At 41.1% G+C, this 16748-nt stretch overlaps 1 protein-coding gene across 2 annotated transcripts in view; it reads left to right on the top strand.

The window, feature by feature from the left end:
- Positions 1-9698, top strand: part of ADNP2 (ADNP homeobox 2) — a 28609-nt gene extending 18911 nt beyond the window's left edge. The window contains exons 3-4 of one of the 2 annotated variants that reach the window (XM_077492306.1): positions 1072-1161; positions 4512-9698. In XM_077492306.1, coding sequence (XP_077348432.1) covers positions 1072-1161; positions 4512-7325 — 2904 coding nt within the window. In that variant the 3' untranslated portion in view covers positions 7326-9698. The remainder of the gene's footprint in view (positions 1-1071; positions 1162-4511) is intronic. The other variant, XM_077492307.1, reaches the window with a different exon arrangement.
- Positions 9699-16748: the final 7050 nt, after the last annotated feature.

Raw genomic sequence — 16748 nt, 5'->3', positions numbered from 1 at the left:
ACAGAACAATCGGCGGGTCTTGGCAGACATCTTGTCAGACGGACCTACTGTTTGGATTTTGCTGTGTCCGGTCGGCATCTGGTTAAACACATGTTACACATTTTTACAAGCATCCAGGCTTTTTTTTTTTCTCCCAAAACGCTGCTGTCATGAGGAAAGGCTTTAAGGAGAGTTGGCAAAACTTCCTGCATGCATAAGAAGGCCTTCTTATTCAAATGCCCTTAGTTCCCTCTGAATTTTATCTTTATTTTTTTTCTTGCAAGGATGCAGTATGCAAGTCACACATACATGCTGCCATGCAGTTAAAAAAAAACAGCATTTCTAATATATTGTACTGTGTGTTCTATAATGGACTTTAATTGCAGCTCATGGGTCTGCATTCACTGGCAGTGTAAGATTGCTTAAATTTGAATGTGTTCTAAGACATTTATGTGATTACTAAAAGGTATAATGTACATATTTCTCATTTTATATGAAAAATCTGTAACACTCTGACACTGTACAAATCTTGTAGGACCTTCTGATTCCTCCTGTATTTGAATTGTATTGTAACTGTACTGTCTACCCTCCAAGTTGTAACCCTACGTTTTGTGTCATTGACTTCTTTAGGCTAAGACTAAGTCTGATGTTCATTTATTATACTCACATTTTTTATTTTAGTTTTTGTACTGATTCATGAGTTAGAATATTAATTTGATGCAAACACATTTGTAACTACATATTACTTGGCGCATATATTTACTAAGTATTGAGTCAAAGTGTGGTTTTTCTAAAGTATTTTCAAGCAGTACATGCAGAAGTAACAATGTGTAGTAGGGATTTTTCATATAATTTCAGCAGTTATCTTTTATAATGGAACACTTCAGCTCTGAAGTTATGGGTAATTGTGCGAGAGGTTTCTTATTTATATAAATATTTCTCATTGTGTACGGTTACCTATCTGGGGAATCTGCTAAGCATTTTTTTTTTTGTTTGCCAGAATTGCATGGCCTATACCTTAGCAATAGTGAAGCTTGCAAGAAGTTAAATACATTAAGTATCAAAATGTATATTCTTTTGTTTGTTTTTTAGGAAATCAACACTTATAATCCAGGCGACACAAATTTTTCCAGTACATCATGGGAGGATGTCTCGCTTTGGGAAGCTTTTGGACGCAGAAATGTATGTCTAACGCTAGTGGTTGGCAATCAGAGTAGAACAGATTTTTAATCTTATCAAAGTCCTGTGTAGGACTGTCTTTCTTGAGCAATGACCATATTTATTTTTTATTTGCAGAAGGTTAAATGTGCAGGAAGCTATTTTTGTGCCTTATTGTGACTTTGCCTCAGCAACAGCATATTTTTATTTATTTTATTTATTTTTAATATATTTGGCAGGATTTTTTATTGTAAACATGCACGTGAAAACACATTGATGTTCATTTTGTCGTTTTAAAATATTCTTTCTAAAAAATAAAAAAAAATAGAAGTAGGTTTTTGTAATGGGTGCTTGACAACGCTGTCTACCTGTGCAAAATAAAACTTTAATTTTGGGATTCAGACTGCTGGTGGGTGATTAGGAAAAAATATTAATTTCTTGCTGAGCTAAGATCCTCCCTTGATGTCACTGCTTTCTGTAACTTCTTAAGACATTATCCTTCTGAAAAAAGCTTTAGACTGTGTGCATGTTTCTCTTTCCACTTGGTTTATTACACCCAAAACTACAGTTTTTATTTTCCAGGGTGATGTCAGGTTGATGCTTTGAAAGTTTATACCATGAAACTCTAGTACGTGGCTACAAGGAAAAGATGAAAATCTGCACATTTAATAAGGATAATGGAGGGTCCAATCGGGTTTGGCTCAAAAACACAGGTGGACTCGATTGGTCCACCCGTATAAAAGGGGCATTTGTAAAGTCCAGACTCTTTTTTTTTTTTTTTTTTAACTGCCAGAGCCCGGGCGTCGGCGGTAAAGTGCGGCTAGTTTTAGCGACGCCTTACCATCATTTTTGGGGCTCTTTTAACCCCCACTAGTGGCCAAATAAAGTGTTCAAAGTGTCGCTGCTGCTTGACTTCAGGAGCGGTTTATACACTGCTCCTAAAGAGCCTCAAAGATGTTGCTTGCTTGACGTCCTGCCCGTGCAGCGCCCCAGTGTGAAGGCACTCGGGCTTTTACACTGGGATTGCAGATGAGGCTTTTTACAGGCTCTGTTTTGTTTTTAGCGCTAAAGCACCTGGAAAAACACCTCCAGTGTGAAAGGGGTCTACAAGTATGTTGTCCGCTTTTAACAGAGTGCCAAATAGCCCCGTAATTTCTAGATCTGATTTTATACTTGCTCTAACGCAGCGTATCTTTTTATTTGTAGCTGAAAAAGCTATTTATGCTAGTTTTCCAGTTATGTGTGAACAAATTCATATTTTAATCTGGAGGTAAAGAACTGTATATTATTATTATTATTATTATTATTATTATTATTATTATTATTATTATTATTATTTGTGCAAGGGAGTGCTTCCCCTGGTGCTTTTAGTGACCTGTATCTGAATAAAGCTTCAACTATGCTAATGCTAAGGATTGGGAAAACACATTTACATTTGTCTAAGTTGACTGTAGCAAAAGTACATGAAGCAGTGCTTTAGACCCGATGGGTAATTCTGAAAGGTATATTACTGCTTCTGCTTATTATCAAATGTTCTTGCAGCCATTATTTAGCATTATAGGGACATTTCTCTTTAGGCTTCGTTCACACAGACGCCAAAGCTCATTGACTGCGAAAAGGCTTTATTTTTTTTAATTTATTTTTTTGCGTCCCTAGCCTCCAGGTGCTACCTGCAGGCAGCCTGTTGCAGTCTGTTAGGATGTAGCAGTTGCAAGGACACAGCTGCTCGACTAATGGGTCAGGTGCAAGTGAGCAGCTCTGAGCACACTGATTGTTAATGTTCGGGGCTTACAACATTAGGACACGTCTGATTGGGGGGGGGGGGGGTGCAAAAAAATATGTAATTAGGCCGCAGCTTTACCACCCCAAACACTTCCCCTTAAACTGCAATGGCCAGGGGTGTACACCTGCTGTGGCATAAACAAAACCCCATGCTGGGATCAGTGGGCACCACCACCTGCCAAACGTGACCCATTCAAATAGTGTCGTGCTGCAACCGTATGTAATGCATGTGGTTGTGACTTGGTAGCGTGACATTTACAGGGTTAAAACAGGCAGTGAGGAGACATATTGCCTCCTTGCTGACTGTCAAACACCTTTTTAAAAGTGATCTGAGCAAGGATTGCTTTTCAGAGAAGTGGAAGTGCTTGCCGCCTGTGTAAGAGGCCTGTTCACACCAGAATGCAGTTTTGTTAATCTTAAGTCTTACTTTCTAGAAGAGTATATTCAGTAGTACATCCAAGCCAATGCAATTGTAAATTTGTAATTGTTGCCATCTAGGGGTGTCAAACTGACTAAAGTCTCAGTTTGCATCACCTCCTGGGATGTACATCTAAAAAATGTGCAGGGTATCTGCAGGTGGCTGACATGTATTGCCAGCTGGAATTAAAAGCAAACTAAACCCTCCTAGTCTTTACAGACAAGGAAGCGGACATCTCTGATCTGCAGTTACCATGATGCTGCACACGTGAGTTATGACACCAGCCATTTGATGGCTTGACAGTTCAGTTGAGAACACAGGCAACTGTGACCATTATCATTCATGGCATGCCTTGAATGCAACTTTTTTGGAATACAATAAAATAGATGTGTTTTTAGTTCTGCTTTTAATTTTAATAAGTTGACAAAAAGCAACAAAAATTGTTTACTATTTTCACTGTTCGGTTAAATAAAAACATGCTTGCAAGATAAATTTATTTTAAGGCCTGATTTAAATCCATATATTTAAAGCAGACCTTCATTTAAAGGTGTAAGTATTGCTCACCCTCTTTTTCAGACATCAAAAAAAAATATATTGCACAAGAGATATACCGGTAGATGTGGCAATAAAATAAGTCTATAAGGTTAATCCCAGTGTACATAAGCTGCATTGCCTCACAGAAAAATATGCGTAGGGAGAACACAGGAGGGCGACAAACCAATTGCTAAACTTTGGTGCCCTCTTGTGTTCTCTTTTCCAAACATGTCTGGCTTTTGTTCATATTCATCACACTAGGGTAAGGGAATTTGTAGATTACAACAGAACTAAAGTTTTGCTTTCTAATTAGTTCATGGGAATTATAACGTTCTCTGCATTGTTGGTAAAATCAACAAATATTTTATTTTTTTGTACTTGCTGAAAAATATTTTTGGCTTTAAAAAAAAAAAAAAAAAAAAAGCAAAATGCAGTCACCACATCCAAAAGACTGGTAAGCTGCAATATATTACGTTTTTTGTTCTTAGGTTTACTTGTACTTGATTTTGTTCTCATTTATTGAAGTAGAATCCAGAAGTGCAGAAGATCGTTTTTCTTTTAAATTTGCATAGTAAGAAAATATTTGTGTTTTTTGATCAAAAATAAGAACATGACTAATTTCACTTTTCATATTCTTTAGGGTTACAGATCCAAGCAGTTTTGTTGCAGCCTCTGCAGCTTTTCAACAAGACTGCTGACGTCTTTCAAAAGTCATCTGCAGCGCTATCATGAAGATGAGAAAGATCAGGAGATGATGGCAAGTTGTCCAAGATGCCCATTCACATCCCATACAAAGAATGTGGTCAAACACATGCGGATTTTTCACTCAAGTGTTCGAAAAGGCCAAACGCCTGCTACAAAGGATGGCCAAAATCCTGTTTGGACAAAAGATTATCCAAAAGCAGTTCAAATGAAATTTTCTTGTGTAAAGTGTTCCTTTACGGACAGCCTGTATTACACTATAAAGAGACATGTTCTAAGTAGCCACCATAAAAGTGAACTTGAAAAGTATTTTGGGGAAAAGTCAGAAGAGGAGCTTAAAGGGACTCTTGGATCAAAAGTTAATCTTGATAATAGATTTTACTGTAAAAAATGCAATTACACCATTCATAACCATGATGCGTTAATGTACCATATTCTGACATCTGACAAGCATAGAGATTTGGAACAGAAGCTGAGATCTGATATTTCTGATGCTGGTCGATCAAGTATAAAAAGACCCTACAGGAAAGTACTTGGTCCACCTGTAGCACTTTCACCTAAACCAACAGCATTGCCAATCTCCCCAGCTTCAGCTCTTCCATCTGCTCAAGATGCAAAGGTGGCTTCACTTCCTCAAAATGGTCCCAATCAACCCCTTTTGGGAGCATCTACTGCTATCATTTCAAATGTAGTACCATCTATAACATCAGTTCCCGATCCTGCTGGAGGTATAGTGAAGACAACATCTACTACTGTTGCCCCTACTGCTCAAGTTGGATTTGTAACTACTGCCCTTCCTCAAAACCAGAGCATTACTCTACAAGCTTCCCTTCCTCAGTCTATGTTCCTTTCTCCAAGATTTACTCTAAATCAGCCTGTCACTGCAACTGTGCTTCCTTCTGCTTGCAGTGTTGGTGGACAGATCATTCCTGGCGCTCAGGCCAATGTACGACCTACAGTTTTACCAGTTAACCAGCCATTAGCCAGGGGCCTGCTTCCTGTTAACCAGTCAACAATGATTGCGTGCCCACAGCCTTTGCAGTCCAATGTATTACAGATGAATCAAAATATAAGGCCTACAATCATTTCTGTAAATCAACCACTGAAGTCGACTAACGTTGCAGGAAATCAACCTGGAGTTCCCCAAAATACCTTCCTTGCAACACCTATAATAAGGCAACTCATACCAACAGGAAAACAAGTAAATGGAATACCTACATATACCCTTGTAACATTGCCGGTTGCTCCATGTGCTATTCCAGCTGTTAATACACCAAACGTGCCTGTACAGCTGTCCCAGCCAGTAGTATCCACTTCTCCAGCCAGTGCGCCATCTCCCCCTAGTGTACAGTCACCACAAAGCACATCACAAAATAATACAACTCCAAAACCAACTCCTGCCAATAGCCCAGCCACTGCTCCAGGTGATAAGGACAAGACTAGACAATGGAAGACATGTCCAGTATGCAATGAACTATTCCCTTCAAACGTCTATGAAGTTCACATGCAGATTGCTCATATAAAACAGGAAAATAGCCCTGATAAGCCAACAGAGTCTGCCACCAGCAATGACCCAAATCAACCTGTAGTTGCAGCAGCACATGCATCTTTTTTGAAAGTTGTGAAGGAAAAGTCTATTCGATGTGTCACTTGCAGGGCATTTACTCCAGAGACAGAGGTGTTGCAGCACCTTTTAATGCATGGTATGGTATGCCTGTACTGCAAAGCTGTTTTTTACGAACTCAGAAACTTTATCTACCACATGAAAATCCTACATGTAGACAAAAAGAAAATCCATGGAGACTTTGTAAGAAAAGGTATTACAGTCTCATGTGATGCTAATGGTACAGCACTCTTTCCTCATTTTGACCTTACCTTTCATGTTTCCAAGGAAGAGCTTGGAGAAAAAGAAATGCAGATTGCTGTAGTTGCTGGAGCCAATTCTAACACTTCTACTCCCTTGTACATCAAAATACAAACCTCTGAGAGAAGCACACACGATGAGCAGGGCGCTAAATGTTCTTTTTGTGAACATGTTTTATCCAAGTCGGAAGCACTGGAAACACATTACAAGGATAAGCACCACATAATGCCCACAATGCATACTATACTTAAATCCCCTGCATTTAAGTGTATACACTGCTGCGGTGTCTACACTGGTAGTATGACTTTGTCAGCCATTGCAGTACATCTTCAGCGCTGTCGCAATGCTCCTAAAGATAGTATTGCAGCACTTGAGTTGTCTGCAGACAGCAATGCTAAAGGGCAGTCAAAGGGAGGATCAAATGATGGTACAAAAGGAAAACCAAATTCTACTGCAGAAACTCAGGTTCCATCAAATGATACAAAGATTGGCCAGAAAAATGGTCTAGGTGCTTCAAAAGACATGTCTCCTGTGCCTTCTAAAAGAAGAAAAATTGACCCCAAATCCGAATTTTCTGATTATTCTGCTGATCAAAATGTTAGCATGCTTGTGATGGTACCAGATGCTTTTGCAACTGTATCTCATGAAGCTAAAAAGGAATTCCTGCTAAAGTATTTCCATGTGAAACCTTACCCCACCAAAAGGGAAATTGAATTGCTGGCACATGTACTAGATATGTGGAAGAGTGATGTTGCTTCGTTTTTTGGTACAAGGCGATATATATGTATGAAATTTCTCAAACATCATGAACAGCAAGTATTACTTGGATTTAAAATGGCGGATCTTAAGCAACTAAAACATGACATAGACCTGCCTGAAGATTATTAAAGGCTGCTTCAATAGGTTTAACGTTACAGAAAATATGATGCAGCTGGTTAGCTGTCCCATGACTTGCATAACTTCACTTGTAATAAGAAATAATTAAAATGAAAACTGGAACTGGTTTAAAATGTCTGATCCAAAACACTTGCTCGTCAATCCATATTTTTTATGTTTGGTGTTCACTATGGTGCTCCTAACTTCTGGTCCAGTAGTTCCACCAAATTGACCTCTCTGTATAAGTTTGTCAGTTTCATGAGTTTGTTCCTGCATTCAGCACTATATTCTGATGTTTTTTTTTTTTCACAAACTCAGTTTGCGACTATGCGCTGTATGTTTGCCAACGTGCTGTAGGACTAGTCAAGCCCACGCTTTATAAAGCTTGGGGTCTGACTAATCATTGATGATGGTGTTTAAGATTTTCAGACTGTGGCTAACCTTTTTCCCCATCGTTACACAGTGGTTGAAGGAGAATGGAAGATTTGTTGAGGCTCATCTAGGATCATTTGGAATATCTGGTTTAAAAAAAAAAGTCCTATCTACTAGATCAGTGGTTCAACCACCAGCATGTGAACTCTACTTTTCTCTGTCCCCTCCTGTTCAGCAGTTGGCCCCCCATGCTGGGTGAGGAAGTGTGCTTGGAAGGAGGTGCAGACAAGAGGAAAAAACTCTGCAGACACTGGTTAGAGTCTTGAGTGTTTGGCTAGCTGGGGACCCAACTTAAGGAGCACTTAATTTAAAGCTGAGCCTTTATTATATATAGCTGGCTGCATATGCTCCACCATAAAGAGCTGGGAAGGTGATGGCAAGAATGACCAGAGCCCTCTGCTGACAGAACACAATGTTTATTTACTAAAGGCAAATTTACTGTGCACTTGGAAGTGCAGTCACTGTAGATGTGGGTGGAAGCTCTGCTGATTGGGTGATATAAATCATGTGCAAGCAAACATGCTGTTTTTATATTTTCCTCTTCAGATCTACAGTGACTGCACTTCCAAGTGCACTTGTAGTACTCATGGATTTTTCTTTGGTAAATAAACCCGTGTGACCCAGGGCAGCATTCTACATTAGTGGTTCTAAACCACTAGACTGTGCAATGTAGAACATGAGCAGGTTCAGAACACACTCATATGCCACACACAGTATGCAGTACAGGGAGTCCCTATACCTGCTTTTGTGTCAGAGCACATTTTATACTTGCACTCTTGTGTCCCTTTTTTCTACGTTATGAAGTTTGAAGGTATGTATAGTGCAATAATGTTGCGACTTGATTTAAAATGGCTATGGCAGCATTGAAGTATTGTCTGCAGTTTAAGCTGTCACAGGCTGAAATAATTGCTCTTGTGCGAACATACTATTATTTTTTTTTTTTTTGAAAGTTTGGGGGGAAAAAATACGGTCTCACAAAGGTTGGGAACCACTGCCCTAGTTACATTGTTGCTCCTGTACCATGTACTGACCCTTTAGGTAGATTTCATAAGTTCTTGGCTTTGATGTACATTGTTGCGTAAGCCTATTGGCATATATAAGGTTTATGGTTTGGTTTTGTAATTTAGGTGCGATGTACAGGTGTGGTGTGTGTTTTTTTTTTTTTTTTTTTTTTTTTTTTTTTTTTTGTTTATGTGCTGCTCCTTAGACACATCGATAACAATTTCACAGCTGTAGCTCTGTCAGTTTTCAGTTTGTACACTATTTTTTGTTTTCATTTGTAGTTATGTGGTTTGGACCCCAAACCTTTTTCCTTTTTTTTTTTTTTTTTTATACAGGTCTACATCTTTATCCATTTCATCTACGTACTGGATGGAGCATCATTTCTGCATCATTTTAGGTGTACTTAACATGTCGGGTTTTTTTTTTTTTTTTTTTTTTTGTTTATGTGCTGCTCCTTAGACACATCGATAACAATTTCACAGCTGTAGCTCTGTCAGTTTTCAGTTTGTACACTATTTTTTGTTTTCATTTGTAGTTATGTGGTTTGGACCCCAAACCTTTTTCCTTTTTTTTTTTTTTTTTTTATACAGGTCTACATCTTTATCCATTTCATCTACGTACTGGATGGAGCATCATTTCTGCATCATTTTAGGTGTACTTAACATGTCGGGTTTTTTTTTTTTTTTTTTTTTTTTTTCCCAATAAGAAAATAAACATTTCTTCAATTCAGTTTTTAATGTGTGATACAGGACACTTTTATATTCCTATATAAATATTATATAATTTATTAGTAACTTTGGGAAATCAGGAACCCTTAGTCGTAGGAAAGACTTAATGTGGTGCCAGTTGGGCCCCCTCATTTCTACTTTACTGTAATATATCTAGTACAAAGAATATATTGCCTTTGCCAATTTGGACTTGCTTTTGTTCAAAATAAACATTTTAACTACAGATTGACTGACTACTGTGTTTCTTAATGCCAATGCAACATTTGCACTGTCTGAAATGTTTACTATAAATTATTTTTGAAAGGAATAAGGTGCTTTTGATCTTAAAAGAAAGAGTTGCCACTCGCACAGAGCTGTTAGAAAAACAAATACCTCAGGCCTACCCAGGGTGCATATCGCATTCCATTTTTTTAGGAATAACCACTTACGGACTGTTTTTACGTCGCTACTTTGAAGAGGAATATCGTGGCAGCCGCTAGCTGCCATAACCCTGGTATCCTCTTCTGTGGCCAGTCGGCTTTTAGATAAAAGCGGTCTCTGTTGCGGATTCATCCGCCGCATGATCACTTATACAGTCTCCGGTGCCCTCTGCCGCTTACTGGAGCTGTCCGGTAGTGGCACAGGTGATCGGGTTCTTCTTCCTGTTCGGTATGGAGACAAGTGAGTGGAAGATGGCCCCCACTTGGCCATAACGTTGCAGGGTGGAAGCAACGTCAAAATGTCACTTCTGCCCATAGCTCTTAAAGGGACTTTATTACAATTTTTAAATTTAAAAGAACCGCGTAAAAAAAAAAAGTTAAAATACAATTTTTTTTTTTTTTTTTTTTTAATTCGCCCTGTTCCGCCGAGCTTGCGTGCAGAAGCAAATTCATTTTTTGAGTAGCGCCCGCATATGAAAACGGTGTTTAAACCACACATGTGAGGTATTGCCACGATCATTCAAGCGAGAGCAGTTATTCTAGCCATAGACCTCCTCTGTAACTCAAAACATGCAACCTGTAGAATTTTTTTATTTTTTTTAAATGTCTCATGGAGATTAAGGGTAAAAGTGTGTATCATTCCACAAGTGGGTGCAATTTTGAAGCGTAACATGTTGGGCATCAATTTACTCAGGAGATATAAAAAAAATATTTATTATTAATTTTTTCTAAGTTTTTTTTTTTTTTTTTTTTGTTTTTTTTTTTTCTTGTAAACACCAAATTTCAGAGCCTGGTCTTTAAGTGGTTAAATTGGGACCAAACTTTCAAAAACTAGGAACCGACAGCTTTTTATTGAAGAAACATCCTAAGGCCCCTTTCGCACGGAGGCGCTTCTAAACTGCCAGTAAAACAGTGTTTTGGAGAGCTTTTGAAGAGCTTTCCATTCATTTCAATGGAGAGGGATGTTTTTTCACCGCCCTGCCAGCACACATTGATTTCAATGGAAATGAACTTTTCAGGTACACTTTTTATTTTTTGCGTGAAAGTGCCTCAGTGAAAGGGGTCTAAATCTATTCTGCAATAATAAACTTACCTGCCTGCTTAGTTTCCTATTGAAGGTACACTAAGCTGCACAGCTCAGCATGCATTCTGCCAATTCTCTTCAGCTGTGTCTGAATGACTGATTCTTGTGTGCATGTGAGGGATGACGTCACCCAACACTGGCCAATCGGAAAGGCCGAAAAACCCACTGCCCAAGGAAAAGGTGTAACCTCCACATTGCTGGAAGATGGGGGGGATGAGTATCTTTGGGGGGGGGGGGGGGGTTTGGCTTTAAGCATTTTCTGACCATATAACTTAAATATACGGCAGCAAAGTGGCACAGCTGTGCTGGATCACGTACCCAGTACGTGATTCAACACTTCCGGATCTGGGGTGTACATGCGCGCCGCCAGTGGCCCGCTCCCGCTGTGATTATGCACAGCTGGAGCTGATCAGCCGACATCTGCCAATCCTTCAGTACAGAGGGAGAATGGCAGTCTGTCTATGTAATCAAGATCGCTGTTCTGTCAGTACAGAAGGCATGGATCTTGTGTTCCTGTAAAGCAGGGACACAGATCTATGCCTATCTCTACTACAAGTACCTCCCCCACAGTAAGAAAATGCCAGCTAGGCACATATTTAACCCTTTGATCGTCTCCTTCCCAGCTGATGGCTGCCATTACTAGTAAAATAAAAATATCCCATAGTTTGATTTGCGCAAAGGTTATAGCGCCTGCAATCAATATATGCTTATTGGGGATTTTTTTTTTTTACCAAAAATATGCAGCAGAATACATATTGGCGTATTCTGATGACTTTTTTTTTTCTCAAGTCATCTTCCAGGACGGCACACCTGAGAGATGAGAGGCTCCTCCCTATAGGAAACACAATCAATCGACAGCTGTTTTAAGTCCCCACCCTTCCCCTTGATCCTCAGTTTTTGATTGTGGATTGTGTTTCTCCCTACACAGCGAAACTGTTTTTTTCCAAATGACCTGAAGCCTAGGGCTGGTGGTCTCCCCCTGGGAGCCGGACCACAAGCTTAGGAAGCCTCTGGGTCTGGTAGGATATTCTTGTCCTTCCTGGGGGGTTCCCCTATCTTTTCCTCAGGGGGGGCAGCAGAAATTGGAAGAGCCCCCCCCCCCCCTGAGAGCTGAAGGACACTGGGTACAGTGGTGTACCCAGAACTTCAGGGGCTATTATCCTGTCTCCCTTCCTTACCTGTACAGGTGGCTGTTCAGACGGGGGTGCTGGCCATCGGTTCTTTCCAGGGGGATTGTGTCCCCGACTCCTGGGTCCCCGGTAGCTCGCGTTGGCTGCTGGAGAGGGCACGGCAACAAGCACCCGCATCATTTTCAAACTTCGGGAAAATGGCAGCGGCGTTCTTATCCAGGAGGGAAGGCTGAGAGTCAGTAGGAGCAGCCGCCCACATCCTCCTTTCGCTAGAGCGAGGAGGCACCAGTTCACTACGGTGGATGTCTCTCTTAACCACCTTAGATGGGAATGAGGAACGGAAGGCATTGCCCCCCCCCCATGTGTATATACTGACTGCTACAGTGCAGGACACAGCCTAACCTTGTACCTCCCTATGGGGACAGCAGTTGGGGGGGGGGGGGGCACTTTGGCGGCTATCCTCCTTGCGTGTGGACCATAAGGATGGAAAAGCAAGCCCGCTGGCTGTGGCAAAAAGGGGAAGACAACGGTGAGTACTTTCCTTTTTGCCTTGGGAATTTAGCTGCAAAATCCCCAATTCCAGCCAGAGGGTTTCTGGGCATTTGAGATAATCTCCCCTGGGGTCTGGATTCAAATAGCCCTTAAGCTTTTGCTAAAAACACCAGCCGCAGCTCCCTCTTACATCAGAGACGCTGTATGGTGGACAGGTGGTACAGAGAACGAGTGTGCCTAAACCACCTTAGATGGGAAAGAGGTAGGCCATTGCTCCCCCTTCCCTGTGTATATATTGACTGGTGCAGTGCAAAACCTGGAGTTGGGATACAAATAGCCCAGACGCCACTGCTAAAACCACCAGCCACAGCTCCCTCTTACAGCAGAGACACTGTGGTTATCGCAGCAGTAGGTTGCCAGCCTTTCCCTACATGCCCAGTTGTGGTACATTAGTAGGGATGAATATAGCGCACAGAGGGGACCTGGTAGATACAAAGTTACTTACAGGCCAGGTATACCACTGAACAAGTTATTAATTGGGCAGTGGTTGGTGGATTCAGAAGCTCCCCTGGTCAGCAGGTGCACTAGGTTATTGGCCCTATTAGCCCAGCTGCTAGGAATCTGAAGTTGCTTCATGATGCTTAAAAGCTGACCCAACATTCAAGGATGGGCAGGAACCAAGCTTCTGTGTGGCACAGTAGGGGTTCCCTTGTGACAGATCCTCCTTTTGGGGGTTGCTTGCTATAGGTAACTTTCATAAGCTCCAACCTCCCACTCCACCTTTACACTGTGGTTATATTCTAGTGTAGGAGGTAAGAAAAAACTTTTTTGCTGATTTGGGCTACAATCCACTCTGGCAGATCTAAAGGCGATTCACCATAGATCGCTTCCTACATCCTTTTAATTGAGGATTTTCTGTGCAAACCTATGCAAGAGCTACATAATTGCTTATTTGAAGCATGCAAGTAGCTATTTACCCCCAGGCTAAATTGGTAACCACCTACCTCTTCTAGAGGCTGCCTTAAATTGGTCTCTAGGGCTGGGCTCATTGAGACTTTAGTTGCTAATCGGTCCCACCTGGGTATGAGCTGGCTAGCGTTTGCTCAGTCTATGGAGGTAAGGTAGGACAACTACTACTATAGTAGGGTGTCCAACCATTTTAGGATTTGTTCCTTCACTGGTGGTGAAGGTTTAGTAGAAAATTAAAATTAAGCTTTGACGCTGGAACCCTATGTTTGTGCATCTAAGTGCGTACAAATAAGTGCCTTAAAATTATTAGAAAAACTGTATGTGTTTAGCAAAAAATTATTACCGTATTTTCCGGCGTATAAGACGACTTTTTATACTTAAAAAAATCCCCCAAATATCGGGGGTCGTCTTATACGCCGGTATATGGATGTCAGCATTAATGTCCGCGGAGGGAAGAGGAGCCGAGGGGTAGCCGCATTCACACTGTATACAGTATTACAGTGTACCGCGCCGAGCCAATCACGGCAAGCGATGTATTCTTTTAATGAATACAAAGCCTGCACGGATTGGCTTTGAGATTCAGAGAGGCGCGGGTTGATGATCCAACCTGTGCCAATCACGGCGAGCGATGTATTCTATTAATGAATACAAAGCCTGCTCGGATTGGCAGAGGCTGTAATATCATCAGCCCGCGCCTCTCTGAATCTCAAAGCCAATCCGTGCAGGCTTTGTATTCATTAATAGAATACATCGCTTGCCGTGATTGGCTCGGCGCGGTACACTGTAATACTGTATACAGTATGAATGCGGCTACCCCTCGGCTCCTCTTCCCTCCACGGCCACCTCGCCATTCAACACCGGAGATTTGTTTTAAGCACCCGACCCTCCATCTGGCACCCGACCCTCCATCTGGCACATGAGGTATTTAAGGGGGTCGTCTTATAGGGCGAGCATATGTCAAAACCAACGTTTTAGCTGGACAATTAGGGGGTCGCCTTATACGCCCAGTCGCCTTATACGCCGGCAAATACGGTACTTGTATATCCAATATCGGTGTTTGGTTTTCTTATTTCTTATGTGTGTGTTTAACAATAAATATTACTTGTATATCCAGTGTGAATACTGGTTTTCTTATTACATACTATGTATCAGCGTGGGTGCTGATTTGCCATATATATATATATATATATATATATATATATATATATATATATATATATATATATATATGTGTGTGTGTAATGCTGTATATATGTTTTCTGATGAAATGCACACAGTTACCAGATAAACAAAGATAAACAACAAACATTTTTTTACAATTGTGCAAAAAAGTGCTGATTAATAGTCTTAAACAAGTGTCATGCAACTACTAGTGCAAAGAATGATAGTGCGGGATAATCGTGCAAAAAACACAAGAAAAATGTCCTTCAATATGCAAAGAAATTTTCAAAATCGCATCCTGAAGTTGCTAAAAAGTCGCATGTTGCTGTATCTCTAGAGCTGATAGTGGGATAAGGTGACTAGTGCAGGAAGACTAAGGACATTCTTCCCCGGTGTGCCACTCAGTGCTGTGAGGATGTATTTGCGCTCACCAGATGAAATACGCAACATAGAAGTTTGGGTCTTTCTGTCTTTTATATTTATAGCCTTGTTTTGCTGTACATCAGTAAAACACAACAGTAAAGGCGTTCCTGTCCTTTCTGTATTTATATATCAGTTATGACCTAGCTAGCTGCACTTCAGAAATATGCAGCATTTAAGGTTTGCTTGTGTCTTAATGTTTTTACATCTTGGCAGCACATCAGAAAACCAGGCTGTGAGGACTGTTTGTCTACATTGAGGTTCAGATTTGGGTCTCTTCCCATATTTGATATATCGGTTTAGCTAGTCACACTCGGGTACACAACATTGTTGTCTATACTTGTGTCCTTTCTGTCTAAATCTATTGCGCCGTGCCCACAATCTATGATCTTTTTATTTGTGATATTAATACATGTATCACCTTTTTATATTTCAGCCTTCTTTTCCATGGAGGGTCCAGAAGTTCGGGCTGCAGATGCCACATGTCAGAAAACCTTGACCCCTTACATTCAGGGATGCCAGAACCATTTCCTAGGGTTGAAGCCCTGTAGGTTTATGGGACACTGGAGGAAGGGGATAATGAATTGACCTGTTTAGTAAGAAGAGTTCTGTTCAGAGGAGTATTAGGGCCTGAGGATGAAGTATAAAGATGTATACCCGATCAAATAGGTTTTGGCTCGGTGCAATATGGGTAGTCTACTCCTGCTATGGACTTTAATCTGAAGTAGGCTCTCAGGCCTAAGTAAAGCCATAGATTGGGCATGCCTTAAACCCAGGGATCAAGCATCTGTTAATCTATTACCCTTAAGTAGGCTTCCCTTTAGTCTTCTGACGTCTGCTGACGTAAAGATAAAAAGGAACAAAAAAGGTTGTCTGTCAGGCCCCCCCCTCCCCCCCCCTTTTTTTTTTGCAGCTTTACTTCCTTGAACAGGGTAGTGTTAAGACAGGCCCTCTTATTGATTAATGTAGTGTCCTTGTCTTACAACACTGGTCTCTGATTTATCTTTTTAGTGGTTCTAAGTAGCACCTACAGGCACAATAGGCCATGGTTGTTAGATGTGTGAGACAGGCAACATTGCTAACCTACAAGTTTAACTTGTTTTCTGATTCCATCTTTAAGAGCCCATTTCACCTAGATACTGCATCCGAAGCGGAAAAGGCAGGGACATCGGTGGAGCAGACCTGCAGATCAGCCACATGATCCAGCTAAGATACCTTCATCAAGCATATGGAGTGGAGGTAAAGCTCACTGCAGAACCAAGGTTCGCCAAGAGGGTCTTGCAGTGGCCCCAGTGGCAGTGGCCTGAGGTACTTGTTTATCCTCTCAGGTGTGCCGTCCTGGAAGATGACTTGAGAAAGGTACCAGTTACTTACCGGTAGCTGTCTTTCTGGGAAATCTTCCAGGACGGCAGGCCTACTTCCCGCCCGTTGGAGGAGGGAAAAATTGTAGAACACTAGAAGGTGAGTGCCTATGAGGAAGGATTTTCCCTTGTGAACCGGGTTCAGGAGATACTTCTCTACAAACTGAGGTTCAAGGGGAAGGGTGGGGACTTTAAAACAGCTGTCGATTGATTGTGTTTCCTGAAGGGAGGAGCCTC

This window comes from Lithobates pipiens, unplaced genomic scaffold (genome assembly GCF_037356315.1).
Source record: "Lithobates pipiens isolate NorthernLeopardFrog02 unplaced genomic scaffold, aLitPip1_a1.2 Scaffold_19, whole genome shotgun sequence".
In the NCBI taxonomy this organism is placed as follows: Eukaryota; Metazoa; Chordata; class Amphibia; order Anura; family Ranidae; genus Lithobates; species Lithobates pipiens.
Note: the sequence above shows the minus strand (reverse complement) of the source record. Positions and strands in the feature narration are given on the sequence as shown.